Source organism: Phascolarctos cinereus, unplaced genomic scaffold (assembly GCF_003287225.1).
Source record: "Phascolarctos cinereus isolate Bilbo 61053 unplaced genomic scaffold, phaCin_HiC Scaffold_1;HRSCAF=81, whole genome shotgun sequence".
Classification (NCBI taxonomy): Eukaryota; Metazoa; Chordata; class Mammalia; order Diprotodontia; family Phascolarctidae; genus Phascolarctos; species Phascolarctos cinereus.
The window spans coordinates 294,464,969-294,480,910 of record NW_027555514.1 but is presented as its reverse complement, the minus strand read 5'-3'; the positions used below and the strand labels follow the sequence as shown (position 1 = coordinate 294,480,910).

Below are 15,942 nucleotides of genomic sequence, written 5' to 3'. Positions count from 1 at the left end.
TTTCTGCCATCCCAGACATTGATGAGTGTGAGACTGGGATTCACAACTGCCTCCCCACCTTCATCTGTCAGAACACTCCAGGATCTTTTCGCTGCAGACCCAAGCTCCAGTGCAGAAGTGGATTCATTCAGGATGCCCTGGGCAACTGTATTGGTAAGACATGCCATGCCCCAGCTTGTGCAAGCCTGTCCTTAGCTCAAATGGGCTCAAGGAGCTTAGGGGCCACCATGCCTCATGGCCTGGCTGATGAGAAGGATGGCCAGGGGAGCCAAGATGGTGAAAATGGAGGGTATAGACATTTCTAAGGAAGAGCCCTGGGGGGAGGGGGATTGGGGGGAGATCAGAGAGACTAAAGACCCTGGATGGTGCTGTCACAGCTCTGTTCTGAGGCCCTCCCAGCTCTGACATTCCCTGTTCTAAGGGCCCTCCCAGCCCTGACATCTCCTGTGCTGAGGCTCCTCCCAACTCTGACATGCCCTGTTCTGAGGCCCCTCCCAGCTCTTTCATCCCCTGTTCTAAGCTCCCTCCCAGCTCTGACATTCCCTGCTCTGAGGCCCTCTCAGCTCTGACATTCCCTGTTCTAAGCTTCCTCCTAGCTGGAGACCTTTTCTCATCAAGTCCTACATTGGAAATGCCCATTGCCAAACCCCTTCCTCACCCAGAGCTTTTCCCTCTGGGGTCACTGAAGGTGACAGGGATCACTTGAACAGAGGTGGGGATGGCTCCTTGCTGCCCTGGGCTGGATCCCTTTGCAAAGTTTCTTGCAGCATCAGAAAATCTTGGGCCTTAAAGCTGGCAGGTGCCTTAGCCACCATCAAGTCCAGTACCCACATTTCAGAGGAGGAAACAGGTCCACAAATGGCAGCCAGGTGTTCCCCAAGGCAAGGTGGGCCAGGGCTCTCCTCTGCCCCAGCCACCTCCTAGTTATTCAGCTCTCTATGGCCTGTGGCTTCTCTCTGCTTGATTCAGATTCTGATCTTTCTAGGGACAACAGTCCCTGCTTCGAGAATCTTTGATGCCTTGGAGTCAAAGACCTGGCTTCCAATCCAGGCTCTGCCATTGACTACTCGTGTAACTTAGGGTGTTCTTCACCCACTTGGGTGTCCTCTGAGGCTACTGAGGCTGAAATTTCTGAGGGATTTGGGATCTGGCTTGGGAGATTGTAGCATCTAGAGCCAGAAGGGACTTCATTTTTTTTCTTTTGGTGAGGCAATCAGGGTTAAGTGACTTGCCCAGGGTCACACAGCTAGTGAGTATCATGTGTCTGAGGCTGGATTTGAACTCAGGTCCTCCTGACTCCAGGGCCAGTACTCTATCCACTGTGCCATCTAGCTGCACCCCAGAAGAGACTTCAGAAGCCATCCAGCCCAGCCCTCTTGTTTTATAGAGGGGAAACTGAGGCCCGGGGAGGTAAAGTGACCTGCCTGAGGACACAGAGCAGTAATTAGCACAGGAGGGATTGGAACGTGGGCTTCTGCCCAGCGCGCTTCCCCCTGCACTGCTGGGCCTCCTCGGCTTGGGGCTGGGAAAGAAGGGCAGAGATGGGCCCTTCCCTGAGAGGTTCACTTCGTACCCCACTCAAGCTGCCCTTGCTTCTTCCCCACCTAGACATCAATGAATGTTTAAGTATCAATGCTCCGTGTCCGATTGGGCAGACATGCATCAACACCGAGGGCTCCTACACCTGCCAGAAAAACGTGCCCAACTGTGGTCGAGGCTACCACCTCAATGAGGAAGGGACGAGATGTGTAGGTGGGTAGAGGAGGGCCGCCATGAGTGGCCTGGTGTCCCTGGGTCTAACCTTCGCTTGGGAGGGGAGGGATTCCCACCAGGAGCGCAGCCTCGAGTGAAGCCGCCTGCACTTATGCCTTCCTTCCAGCCCTTTCCCTCTTCTCTTTTCCCTTTCCCCCTCCTGCTTCTTTCCCACCTTCTTGTCCTCTCCTCCCTTCTCTTTAGTCTTCCCTTCCCTAACCCTTCCCCCTCCTCTTCCCCTGCCTTATCCCCTCCCCTTTCCCTCTCCCCTTCCCCACACCCTCCTCTTGCCTTCCTCCTTCCTCTCTTTAAGAGCCCAACTGCCCAGCCAGGCTTTCCACTCCCCCTTCTTGTCTTGCCAGATGTGGACGAGTGCTCCCCGCCCTCGGAGCCCTGTGGAGCCGGGCATCTCTGCATAAACACTCCTGGCAGTTTCCGCTGTGACTGCAAGGCGGGTTACTATTTTGATGGAATCAGCAGAACATGTGCAGGTATGTGCTCAGCTGGCCGCTGGCTGGCCTTGGCCGTGTCCACACTGCCTTGGGTCCGGCAGTGAAGGACTCTGGTGTTTGTGACTGGCCTGGGGAAAGACTGAAGGCAGAGGACCCCAGCAACCTTGGCCGGGGCAGAGAAAGACAACTTAGTCTTGAAATGGGAAGGCCTTTGTCCATATTTTGAACTGAGCTGCGTGACCTTGTGCAAGTCCCCTGATTTCTCTGAGACTCAGTTTACCATCTATGCGATGGGGATAACAAACATTGCCCCATTGCCATTCTCACAGCGCTGCAAAGGAGTCAGTGAAGGGATGGATGTCAGGCACTTTGGGACCAGAGGATGCTGAAGAAATGATGGTGGTTGATTTCAGAGGCCGTACTCAGCTGCCCCTCCTTCCTGGGCTCCCTGTATTCGTTCTGGATGCATTCTGTGTTGACCCACAACTGCCACGGTACACGTTGTCTTGCTGATAGAAGGGGAAGCTCCCTGAGGTGCTGGTTTTGCCTACTCAGTTTACCCAGCGCTTAGCTTAGCATAGGGCAGGCACCCATCAGCTGATCCATTAACAAGTCTTTGTGAACACCTGCTATGTGCCAGCCACATTCTGTGTTCTAAGGCTCTCCCAGCTCTGACATGCTCTGGGAGAGAATTTCCACTGCGTCATTTACCTGGGTCTCAGTCTCCTTGCATGTAAAATGGAAGAATGCGTGCTGACAGGTGTACAAACACCGTTGCAGAGCACCCTTCACACAGATAAAGACAGATCTGAATCACTGGGAAAATGTGAGCCGCTCATGGCTGAGCCAATAGAAGGGCAATAGTACCTAAACTAATTTACTTATTCAGTGCCACAACCTATTGAGCTACTAAATTATCACTTTCTAGAACTAGAAGAGGATAGCAAACCAAATTCTGGAGAAACAGGAGGTCAAGGATATCGAGGGAATTCATTTTAAGAGTGGGCGGGAAGGGGACCTGGCAGTACCAGACCTCAGGCTCAAATATGAAGCCACAACCATCAGAACAGCTCGGCACTGGGGAAGACAAAGGGGGAACAGTACAGCAGATGCAACATACAGAAGCAAACAGGCACAGGAGCCTGATGTCGGGCAAACGCCAAGACCCAGCTCTGTGGGCACGAACTCACCATCTGGCAAAAACTGTCAGGAAAGCTGGGAAGCAGTTTGGCTGAAACTAGGTCTAGACGAGCATCTCCCACCACGTACCAGGACAGGCTCCAAAGGGGGTGTGACCTCGACGTCAACCATCAGAAACATACTAGAGGAACAAGGAAGAGACGGGGCAGCTTGGCGGCACAGCAGATAGAGCTCCGGCCTTGGAGTCAGGAGGACCTGAGTTCAAATGTGGCCTCAGACACTTGACACTTACCAGCTGTGTGACCCTGGGCAAGTCACTTAACCCTAATTGCCTCACCAAAAAAATAAAAAGTCTCTGGGTAGGGGAAGAGTTCATGGTCACAGAAGGTAAAATGAGTGATTGTGATTCCATAACATTGAAAAGTTTTTATACAAACGAAACCAAAGCAGCTAAAATGAGAAGAGAAGCAGGTAAAAGGAGGAAAAATCTTTGCAACAAGTTTCTCTGATAAAGGTCTAATTTCTAAGATATACAGGAAATGGATTCAAGTTTATAAGAATAAGAACCATTTACATCCCTGATAAATGGTCAAAGGATATGAACAGGCAGTTTTCAGTGGATGAAATCAAAGTTATCAACAGGCATATTTTTAAAAATGCTCTAAATCACTAGCAATTAGAAAAGTGCAAATTAAAACGACTGTGAGGTGCCACCTCACATCCATCAGACTGACTAGGGTAACAAAAAAGAAAATAATAAATGTTGGAGGGGATGTGGGAAAATTGAAGCACTAAACACTGTTGGTGGAGTTGTGAACTGATCCAACCATTCTGGAGAACAATTTGGAACTATGCCTAAAGGCCTATAAAACTACAAAACTGACCCTGCAGTACCACTACTAAGTCTGTACCCCAAAGAGATCCAAGCAAAAGGAAAAGAATGTATAAAAAATATTTTATAGATGCATACAAAATGTATGTATACAAAAATATTTCTATGTATACAAAAATATTTCTAGCTCTTTCTGTGGCGGCAAAAATTGAACATTGAGGGGATGCCCATCCATTGGAGAATGGCTGGACAAGCTGTGGTATATGATTGTGGTGGAATACTACTGGGCTATAAGAAATGGCAAGTAGGCAGACTTCGGAAAAACCTGGGAAGACTCATGTGAACTGATGCAGAGTGAAGTGAGCAGAACCAGGAGGACAATTTCTGCTGCAACACAGCATTGTAAAGACAAACGGCTTTGAAAGACTTGGTAACTCTGCTCGACACGATGGCCCACCACAATTCCAGAGGACTCGTGATGACGCATGAGGATTGCAGATTGAGGCAGATTTTTTTTTGTTCTTTGTTGGTTGTGGCCAATGTGGAAATTTGGCTTGCTTGACTCAACATATTTGTAGGTTTTGTTCTTGCTTTCTCAATGTTGGGGAGAGGAAAGACGAAGAGGACAAAGAAAGTGGATCTTCATTTGAAAATTTGATTTAATTTAAAAAAGAAAGATCACTGACACCCAAAGCAATTGGGTTTGAATTTGGAGTTAAAGACTTGAATCTGGCCCTTGCACTTTGTGACTCGGGCAGGTTTGTGTTTTCCTCATCTGTAACATGGCACGAGACTATATGATGGTATGTGTAGACCTGGAAGGGATGTCAGAGGTCCCCAGATGTCACTTACCTTACACAGACAGGGAAATGAAGCACAAGAAGGCTGGCTGACTTACTTGAGGACACAAAGGGACTAAAATGACCTCTAAGGGGCCTTCTGGCTCAGACATCTATGACCTCTGACCTTGACCAAGGGGGTGTGGCTACTTAGGATATAAGTGATTCATGGACGGAGCAGAAGGCAACCACTGGCCTTTGAGATCTGTCTCCACTGGACAATGACCCGCAGCACAGACTGCTTATGAATTTCATCTCAACTCACATTTGTAGCACTTCTTACCCATAAACGTTTTCCTCCCAACACCCTTGCTAGGCTGGCAGAGGCAGGATGCATCTGCCAGATGAGGTGCCCGAGGTCCGGAGCTCTGGCATCCCCACTCTGGAAGCTTCAAGAGGGTCCCAATGGCCCTTCCTTGTTGTGGAAGGGGTCGATGCTCAGATAGGGGGTGGACTGGATAGCTGTGGGAGGACCCAGGTGGTGCTGAGAGCCTGTGATTCACGGACTCCCAGCTGGAACGGGGTCTCCCAATTCCTAACCCAGGGTACCAGGCAGTGAGCGAGGGCAGGGAGGCATTCCACATTGCCTGGGATGGTGGCAGGGGCTGTCAGCCCCACTTCCTGTCCCTCCTTTCAGATATCAATGAGTGCCGACGCTATCCCGGGCGTCTCTGTGGCCACAAGTGCGAAAACACCCCTGGCTCCTACCACTGCAGCTGCACCATAGGCTTTAGGCTTTCTTCTGACGGGAGATCGTGTGAAGGTAAGAAGGCAAGGACTGGGCCACAGCCAATGGGGCCAGTTCCACCCACTGCCCCAACAGGCTCATAGCACCAACTACAAAACCAGAGCCCGGTGCTGGGAGGCCACAGAGAAAAGCCATGTTTGGGAGGCAGGAGGCGGGTTTGCTGATCTCGGCAAGACCCTCAGCTTCCCTCTGACGGCGCAAATGGCTTCTCTGTCCGGGCCTCGGTTTCCACCTCTGAAAACTGAGGAGGTTGGGCCAGATAATCTCTGAGGCACCTGCCCTGTTCTAAGCTCCCTAGCTCTGGATGTTTCATGTGCTAAGCTCCCTTCCATTTCTTGATATTTTGTATTCTAAGCTCTTGACATTCCATGTTCTAGGATCCTTCTCTGTTCTGACACTTTCATTCCGTGTTCTCAGGCTCTTCCAGCTCTGCCATCCCAGTGTTCTAAGCTCCTTCCCATCCCTTGACGTTCTGTCCTCTGGGCTCCCCCAGCTCTGACCCTCCATGTTCTAAGCCCTGTCCCGGGTCTCACTGTCTAGGATGCGGATACAGCTGTTAGTTCATATTTTGCCTTTTTAAGGGAAGAGCAAACATCTGTCTAGGTGCTTGGGCTCTCCCCTTGTTCCCTGCACCCTGAAGGGCTGCTTTCTCTTCCAGACCTGAATGAGTGCAGCAGCAGCCCCTGTAGCCAAGAGTGCGCCAACGTGTATGGCTCCTACCAGTGTTACTGCCGCCGGGGCTACCAGCTCAGTGATGTGGACGGGATCACATGTGAAGGTAGAAGCTGCCTGGGCCATGGGAGACCCCGGCCCTAGGGCCCCGGCTGCTGCTTCTCCCAAGGACAATGAGGAAGGGCCTGCTGGATGTCCACTGGGGAAGTTTCTCATTCCTTTATATCCTCATCCATTCCACCGACCCACGGATTAGCCAGGACGTGATGGGTCCATGCTGGCTTGAGGGAGCAGACCAGGGCCCACCCTCCCAGAGGCTTCGGGTGTGGGAGTGGGCTGGCCTGGACCCAGACCATGGGATACACAGCAGGCGTGGGACATGGGTCTGAGGGAGGGTCTAGGGTGGAGCTGGGATGGCATTTGGTGATTTAGGGAAGTGGCATCTTCCTAGCCTTCTTTTAAGCTAACAGACCCCAGAGAACCGATCCCCTAATCCCTGCCCTGAACATAGATCCTTCCTCCCTCAGAGCTCTGGACCCGGCCCCCACCCTCTGCTAGGAGACTAGGGGGGCAGGAGAGCACGGCAAAGGAGCTCCCCCATTTTTTTACTTTTAACAAATCTGGATTGATCGCCTTTCATTCTTCTGTCACTTGTGTTCCACTGTTCCCCTCCCTTCTTCCATCCTTTATAATGGAATAAAAAGGGCTTTTGGCAAGGTCCAGAGAGATTGGCATCACCTGCAGTGATGGCCGCTGGGAAGTTTTTGTTTATGTTGAAATGAAATCTACATCCCTGTAACCTTTATGGCAAAGCAGGGTAGGCTAGGGAAGCATCACTGGAACTGGAGTCGAAAACTCAGGTTCAAATCCTGCCCCTGGTACTTAGTAACTACACCATTCTAGCAAGCCTCAGTCTTCTCCTCTATAAAATGGGAATGATAATAACAATGATGACGGTGGTGGTAGCCTCTGCTTCTAACAAATGAGATAATCCAGGGCTTCTCCTTGGCAGATATTGACGAGTGTGCTCTGCCCACGGGAGGACACATATGCTCGTACCGCTGCCTCAACGTGCCCGGGAGCTTCCAATGCCACTGCCCAGCAACAGGCTACCGGCTGGCCGCCAATGGGCGGAGCTGTCAAGGTATGTCTGGGAGGCTGGGCAAGGGGGCTGGGAGAACAACCAAGGAACATGGACTCGCTGTTTCAAGTAGCTACTGACCCTCTAAGGCTGGCTCTCCTGCCTGTCCTTTGGCCCCTCATGCCCCTCCTTTCTCCCTTCTTCCTGCTCCTCTTCCTTCTCCTCTTTCTCCTCCTCCTCTTCCTCTTCCTCCTCTTCCTCTTTTTCCTCCTCTTCTTCCTCCTCCTTCTCCTCTTCCTTCTTCTCTTTCCCTCTCCCTCTTCCTCCCCCCTCCTTCTCCCCTTCACATTCAAACTTATTTAATTAAGGGTCTAGAGACTGGCAGATGAGTCCTGGCATTGCTACCTACTATCTACTACCTGTGTAAACTGGGGCAGGTCACTATATCTCTGGGCCTCAGTTTCCTCATTGACAAAACATGAGCTGAGGAGGGTTGTGGGGCTCCATGATCTCTAGTGACCCTCTGAGTTCAAATGTTCCATGACTCTGGCATGGTTCCTGTGCCTCTAGGGTTGGATTTGGAGTGAGGGGGTGTGGGTTCAAATCCTACCTCGCTTCGTGATGTTAGGCAGAGACCTTCCCTCTGGAACTCAGGCCCCTTATCTGTAAAACAAAGGGATTGGCTCAGAGGGTTTCCTAGACCCGCTCCAATTCCCAGTCCTGTAATGGTAGAAAGGCAGAGGAGGTGTGTCACGGGGAAGGGGCAGGAAAGACTGACATTCCCTAAGAGCTCCAAGACAGGGCTGAAGTCCTTCCTAAGGGGGAGGAGATGGAGCCTCTGAGGAAGAAGCAGCTGTGGTCACCATGGTCGTCAGTGACAAAAGCATGCCTCAGACACGGGCCATAGAAATGAACCAGACAGGGAAAGTGAGGCCCAGAGAGGGCTTACCATTTCAAAGGGGAGCCAGTAAGGGGCTCGGTTTCTATTTCTTCCTCAGTCGGGCTCAGTGGCCTAACGGGGCACACACCCCATTCTGTGACAGTGACATTTGGAGTAGAGACCTGGTTGTCTTGGAGCAGACGTTCTCCCTGCTGCATCTGCTTCAGGGCTGACTCAGATCTTTATTCCAGGTTTCACATTCTCTTCCTCTTCATTCACCATCTCAAACAGATCCAGCATAATCCAGAAGCAGACAGTCCCCATTAAAGTCGAGAAAATAATCCTTCAGAGCAGTCCCACTTATTAAGCATCCGCTCTGTGTCCTCGCTGTGCTAAGCCAGTGTCCTTGAGAATAGGCATCAAATGGGTGTTTTTATTAACCAACGTTATTCTAAGTAATTTTTTCTGCTTAGAGGGAAAAATATCCAAACTGACAGAGTCTGCTTATGCCCTTGAACATCTCTCTGGCACAGCGGGTCCTGTTTAGCGTGAACCCCTTAAGGGTTCTTGACGAAGCTCTAAGAGGTTTGAGCTAAAAATTCCTTAATGGCATCTTAAGTGGGTGTATGAAGGTACCCGGGGGTGCATGCTACATTTGTTTTTGCTGCCGGAGATCCGAGGAACAGAAGGGAGCAGTGCCCTAGCCCACCTACTTGGAAGTCACAGTCTGTAGAATTCTCGAGTGCCGAATATTTCAGAGTCAAGACTGAGTGAGGTTGCAGAGGTTAGATAACAGTACAGTTGAGTTTGCCTCACCAAAGAGAGAATGACAGTCACTTAGGTTTGTGTGGCACTGTGGGGTGCTTGCTTGGAGAACCATTTTCCTAAAGCCATCCGGCTGCCTTTGACCATGCCCTTCAAAGGTTCTCTCCCAGCTGGTCAAGGAACTTCAGTTACCCCAAGGAATCAGACTTCTTCCTTCAGCCCCCCTTAGGGCCTGAAGAAAGAGGAGACTGCTCTGAGGTAGATCCATCTGGGGGTTCCAGGCCCTGGCACCAGCACCAGCCTTTGGGCTGGGCTGGGGGGAGGGTGGCGGGCCAGGATTAAAGGAAGATTTCTTCAGCAGGCTTCAGAATAGGCTCGCTTGAAAGTGAAGGAGGGGCTGTGGGAGTCCGTCTGTTTCCACACCGGGGTCACCCTGTAGACAGAAGGTGTCAGAGGCTTTACTTGGACCCAGCTCTTCCCTTCTGCCAGTGACGGAGGCAGGCCTGGCTCATCTGATTCCCAGCCTGCTTCACTCTGTGCCAGGCTGGGTCCCAGCTCTAGGCCAGGGCACTGCAGCGGGTACCGCTGTGCAGGGATTTGGGCTTTGGGCATTGAGTACTTTAGTGTCCCCAGTGGCGGGATATTAGGGGAAGGCATCCTGAGCTCACCATCTTGTGTCCCCGACAGACATCGATGAGTGTGCCGCAGGCACCCACAATTGCTCCATCAACGCCACCTGCTTCAACATCCAGGGCAGCTTCCGATGTCTCTCCTTCGACTGCCCCGAAAACTATCGCAGATCTGGTGACACGTGAGTAGTGGGTGCTCCTGGGGAGCTGGGGGGGGGTCAGCTCTGGTCTGGGGTCACTCCCCGGAGATGGGCCACTATAAAAAAGCCCATGTGATCCCTTCCCGAGCTGCCTGAGCTTATTCTCCTCCCAGCGTCAAAGTCTGCTCAGATATTCAGTCTGGGGCTGTGGTGAATACATGGAGAAAGCAGCGTGATGTAACCGGAAGAAGGTTTAAATTCTGCTTCCTCTCTGTCAAGTCAGCCAGTCAGTCAACAAACATGTAGGAATCACCTACTGTGTGCTAAAGCACTTGAGACTATGAAGAAAGGCAATGACACGTCCCTTCCTTCAAGGAGGTCACAGTCTAATAGAGAAACAATTTAGGGCATCCAAGACATAAATGGGAGTGTCTGTGGATGGGTTAGAGCAGGAAAGGCCCCCTGCAGAAGGCGGAGTGCAGACTGGAGGGATTCCAGAAGGCCTTCGAGGACTGACAGGAACATACCTAGAAGGCCTGGAGTCGGGAGATGGGGTGTCCTTCGGGAGCAACAGCCAGGAGGCCAGTTGAGACAGCCCAGGGAGGGCAGCGGAGTATAAGAACTCAGGCTGTGAAGGGCTTTAAAAGCCGTTTGAACCTGGAGGTGATAGGGAGTCATTGATGCTTGTAGAGCAGGAGGATAGGAAAACCACTTTAGTGGCCGAATGGAGGATGGGCCAGAGTGGGGACAGACTGAGACAGCCAAAGACCCAGGCCCAGCAGCTGTTGCAGTGATCCAGGTGGGAGGGAAGGGGGCCTACTCCTGGCTGTCTGCCGTGAGCATGGAGAGAAGGGAACTGACAGGAGAGAGGATGGGAAGGTGGAAGAAGACATGCCGACAGGGGCGGAGGGAGACACCAAGGATTCGAGCTTGGCTGTCTGGAAGGGCAAGGCTGCCTACGACAGAAGTGGGGAAGTTCCCAAGAGGGGAAGGTCTGGGGGAAGGATGCTGAGTTCTGACTGCACGTGAGCAGGTTGGCTCCCATGGACCTAGAGGGGCCCTTGCCCCAGTCTTGATCTGTGAATCCTGAGCAAGGCCAGCAGTCCTTCCCAAGCTGGCGGAGGGGCTCTGGGGCTGGCCTGGGCCTCGTCTCCCCCAGGCCTTGCACACATTATCCACAGTGCTCCTGAGTTCCCCTTACCTCCACAGTAGCCCACAGCTCTATCCCCTGAGGGCGTCCAGAGTCCCTGGCACGTGGGAGGTACTTACCTAGTGTCTTCTGGTTGGCTGATGCCCAAAGAGCCCAGATTTCTTCAGGAAGAGACTCTCATCATGGTCCCAATGCTTCTTTTAAGCACCAGTTAGTGACTGGGTGGTATCCAGAGAAGGAAGGGGGTAGGGGAGCTTCCCAGCTCTGGGAGCCTTGGATAGCGCACACCCAGAAAGGAAGGTCTGATTATCTGGTCACGCATGACAGACTCCTCAAAGTCTCCCTGTTGTCTGCTGGGTCCAATTCAAGCCCCTCAGCCTTGTATTCAAAGTCCCTCACAAACTGGCACCTTTCAGCCTTGTCTCAGAATATTCACTCCGTGTATGTTCTTAAGTGGGGATCCCTGACACCCCTGCCCTTGCAGGGGTCTGTGAATAGATTTCAGGGGACTCCTTAACTTGGACGAATTAAAAACCAACATCTTTAAAGAACAGAATTGGTTTGCTTTGTAATCTGGTACAGTTTATGTATTTAGAAACATTCTTCCAAGAACGGGGCTGCAGGTTTCCCTGGGCTGCCAAAGGGGTTCTGTAGTAGAAGACGGTTGAAATCTGGGCTGTGCTAATCGGTTCCTTCATGCCCCACCCCCCGCCTCAGTTTCCTCCCCTGTAGAATGAGCGGTCTCTAAGGTCCTTTAAGGCTCCAGATGGGATGCCTCTCCCCTGTTCACTGCAGTAGCCGTTGAAGCTTCTGTTCTCTGGGCCTGAGAAGGAGTCGGGGTGACTGCTCAAGGCTGCTGTCCCCGGCTCCTGGGCTCCCACAGTGCTCTGGTCAGCCCCAGGCCTGGGCTCCTGGTCCCGGCACTCACCAGGCTGGCCCGGTGATGGCTGAAAGGCAGCCAGAGCCTCCATCAGGTGTCCCATTTTCTTCAGTGTCCGATCCCTCTTACCGCCACTGCCTTCCAGCCCAGACTGTGTCTTTCTGCCTCAGTCTTGTTCCCTCTCTGCCTTGTGGGCGCTCCCTCTAGGAAGCCTGTCAGGGCTGGCCAGACCCTGGGAGCAGAGGCCCTCGGACCCCTCGGTGGGTGGGGAAGCTTTCTCCCAAAGCAGTCAGGTGTCTGGGACTATTCTCCCCCTTCCTCAGGCCTGCAGCTGCTCCCTCCCTGGGAGTCTGATCTTGGACCGTCTCTTGGGGGTCTAGGGGTTTGAATCAGGCTTCATTCCCAGGGCATCTGCTTCTGACTTGTTTACTACCACAAAGCCTAGAAGCAATCTAGTTGTGGCTGCAGCCCTGCAGGCCGCATGTGGCCAGGTTCCCAGAGCCCAGGCCTCTGCCTAAGGCTGACTTTCTGGCATTGCCAGTCACAGGCTCAAACATTTAGAGATGGGACATTGGTGACCATCTAGTCCAAGCCCTTCACTTTACAGAGAGGAAAACTGAGGGAGGACCTAAGGCTGTCCAGGGCACCACCATCCTTCCAGGGACCCAACTTCCCAATCTTAGGGCCACCATCTGGTAGTCCATTCTCTTGTTCAGTCCACGTGTATGATCTGTAGCTAAACCACGTCACTTCTTTCATTACAAGAAGTTTCATCACCCTTGTTCAATAATCTAATGGGTTTCTCTGTCTCAGGGCTCCATCCTCTCCAATTCCTCTTACACATAGGTGTAAACATTATTTTCCTGAAGTCTGGGTCTGACCGTGTGACTTCCTGGCTTCTTACGGGGATGGGGGATGGCTAATGCAAAGGGAAGGAGTGGGAAACGTAGAATGCCAAGAAGGCTAGCTCTCCTCAGGAACTCCAGGATCCAAATTCCCTGGCCTCCTTCCTCCTCCTCCTCTTCTTCCTCTTCCTCTACAATTTTAACCCCAGCATATCTCAGATAAAGCTACTGATTAACTAACTCCGTAAAAAAGTACATCAACAGTCCTCATCCACTTTGCTTGTCCTGTATGGATTGTTAAGCTGGTCTGTAGAAGAGCTGTGACTCTCATGGAGGCTCTAGTATTCTGGGGCATAATAACAGTAATACTACCTCTGGCTGTTAGTACTTGGTACCCTCCAGAAGCTGGAGGAGGGTTCAGCTAGCCTCCATGCAGAGAAGCTAGCCTGATGCAGCTTCTCCTAGCTATCAGCTAAGCTACCTGGTGGGAAGATGGAGGATGGATGAGATGGAGGCCGTGGGCAGAGCATCCCTCCTCAGTACCCCTATGAGGCCAATGCAGGGGGAGAGCCATGGGCTCCCCAGGGCTCTCACACTCCTTTCCTTTACCCATGGTGACTTTCATCATCCAGGATCCCTGTGGTCGGACTCTATCCACGCGATAATCGAGATCTCTCATGTGGGTGGTAGTTGGCCCCAAATACTGGTGGCCTTGTATCTGCCAGTGCAGGAACATGGCCACGTGGCAGGCAAGTAGCCACAGAAGGGGTATGGGGTCCTCTGCCTTCACCTCTGGCCTCTGGGAAGACAAGGTAGCTCACCAAAACCAGCCCCAGGGTTTCTTTTATTCTGGTGGTCATACTGGTGGTCTCGTAGCCCTGAATGAGTTGGGGTTTGCTCCTTGTCAGTGGGGGAGAGGAGGAATTGCATGGAAGACATATTAGGACAATGCTGGGAATGCATGCCAAAGAAAAGATGAGGAAAAACAAATTTGGGTAGATTTAATGGTATAGGATTTCCAAGAATTTTCTTCCTACCACCCCTGGGAGGGAGGGAAGGTCCTCTGTAAGAAGAGGGCATTGCCAGGTCTAATGCCTCCTTGGTTTGCTCGGGTGCTTCCCAGGACACAAGAAATTCTCAACACCTCCCCTGCCTCTCCACACCCCCAACCAATTCTGTCTTTGTACCTGGCCCTAGGGAATAGTTAAAACCAATGGAATCCCCAAGAGCCCAAAGAATCCTGAGACCCTCCCAGAAGCTGATGGTGGACGTAGTCAGCAGCAGCAGCATTTACAAAACTCCTGAAGATTTGCAAAGTATTGCACAAATATCTCATTTTATCCTCACAACAACCTTACAGATGAGGAAACTGAAGCACAGTGACCTTGGCCAGGGTCACAGTTAGTAATGTCTGAGCCTGGGGTGGAATTTGGGTCTATGCAGAGCACTAACCACCGGGGTGCCGCCTAGGGGAGGACACAAAGAGATGGGGATTTAGAAGGATGGCCGAGAACTCTAAGAGGGTCACTGAAGTCCTGGTGCCGCGGGAATGGGGCTGGACCAGGTGTCAACGTCAGCCGGAAGACGGCCGGGTCTGCTCTGCTTGAATGCCTTGGGGGAGGTCACTCCTCAAGTGGACTGAGGTGATGCCCAAGGTCCTTTCAGCTCTAGGTTCCATTGGGGTGTGAGCTGCTGTTTTTGCTGCTGCTGCTGAGGCTGCTGGGCGATGTAATAGGGGAGGGGGGTTGCACTCATCTCAGTCACTTACTCACTGGGTGACCTGGGGCAAGCCTTTGAGCCTCAGTTTCCTCACCTGTCCAATGAGGATGAGGCTCTCTGTAGCACTTAGCTCACAAGAGGCTTACATGTGATAGTCTGTGAAGCACTTTTGCAAGCCTAAAGGTGCTGTAGGAATGTGAGCTGACCTCAGACTTCAGACCTCTGGCTCTCCCGACCCCTCCCCTTGCCATGCGGCTTCTGCCTGAGGGCCTACCAGAAGGGTGCCCAGGCTGGGGTGGGATAGCCTCTGTATTACCTCAAAGAGAAGTCTAAGAGGAGATCCCCACACCCATGGCCCCTCCAGGGTTACTGAGCACTGGAGGGAGAGCCATGGAGGGAAAAGATGAGGACCTCACATTAGTGGGTATCCAAGAATGCTTCTGCCCCCATTTCTCTTTCTCCTTTTCTTTCCTATTTTCTCCCTTTTCTCTCTTCTCTTTCCCTTCCTTCCTTCCTTCCTTCCTTCCTTCCTTCCTTCCTTCCTTCCTTCCTTCCTCCCTTCCTCCCTCCCTCCCTCCCTCCCTCCCTCCCTCCCTCCCTTCCTTCCTTCCTTCCTTCCTTCCTTCCTTCCTTCCTTCCTTCCTTCCTTCCTTCCTTCCTGGCTATTCCAATTGTGTTCTATTCTTCTTAGACCTTATAGAGTCCGACCCTTACATGGCTGTCAGAGTCTTTTTTGGCTAGAACTTCTACGGTTACACTTTCCCAAACCCCCCTTTCCCTGCTCCCTCAGTCCTTGGGCTTTCTTGCCAACAGTGCCGCTTACTGACCAGATGAGGAAATAATGCACCAGAGAACTAGTGAGGCTGGCTGGCCTGAGAGCTTGAACCCTTCACGTAGGATCGATCCTTTCCCTGCCCACAGGGAGGCAGCCCCTGGCAGTCTCCATCGATGACCTGAGGCTGTGCTCCCAGAGCCTGAAGTATACCCAAAGTATTCACGCATAAATTAAGGGCTGGAAGGAATCGTGCAGGGTCCAAACCCCATTCCCCTACCCCGTTCTGTAGGGCAAGAAAATGGGTCCCAGAGATATTAAATAGCCTGCCCACAGTCCAGCAGGTGAGCAGAGGGAGAGTCAGGATTCAAACCCAAGGCTCTGGATTTCCTCAGTTCTGGAGTTCGAGAATGTAGCTCAAATCTCTTCTCTGACAATTACCACCTATGAGACTTTCATCAAGTCTCCTCATTGTACCTGGCCTTGGTTTCCCCATCTGTTAAATAAGAAGGTTGAAAAAAGTGCCCTCTGACAGCACTTCTGCTTTAGAGCCAGGATCCTCTGACCCAAAAGAATGGCTTTGCATAAAGTCTGTCACACTGCTTCCCAAGAGAAACCCAGGGCCTCCCCACCCCGACCCAACTGG

At 52.0% G+C, this 15,942-nt stretch overlaps 1 protein-coding gene across 2 annotated transcripts in view; it reads left to right on the top strand.

The window, feature by feature from the left end:
* The window catches only part of FBLN1 (fibulin 1), a 71,964-nt gene that overhangs the window by 35,657 nt on the left and 20,365 nt on the right, over positions 1 to 15,942 (top strand). For both annotated transcript variants that reach the window (XM_020977412.2, XM_020977413.2), the window contains exons 8-14: positions 16 to 153; positions 1,609 to 1,752; positions 2,115 to 2,243; positions 5,653 to 5,778; positions 6,422 to 6,541; positions 7,448 to 7,579; positions 9,849 to 9,972. In XM_020977412.2, coding sequence (XP_020833071.1) covers positions 16 to 153; positions 1,609 to 1,752; positions 2,115 to 2,243; positions 5,653 to 5,778; positions 6,422 to 6,541; positions 7,448 to 7,579; positions 9,849 to 9,972 — 913 coding nt within the window. The remainder of the gene's footprint in view (positions 1 to 15; positions 154 to 1,608; positions 1,753 to 2,114; positions 2,244 to 5,652; positions 5,779 to 6,421; positions 6,542 to 7,447; positions 7,580 to 9,848; positions 9,973 to 15,942) is intronic.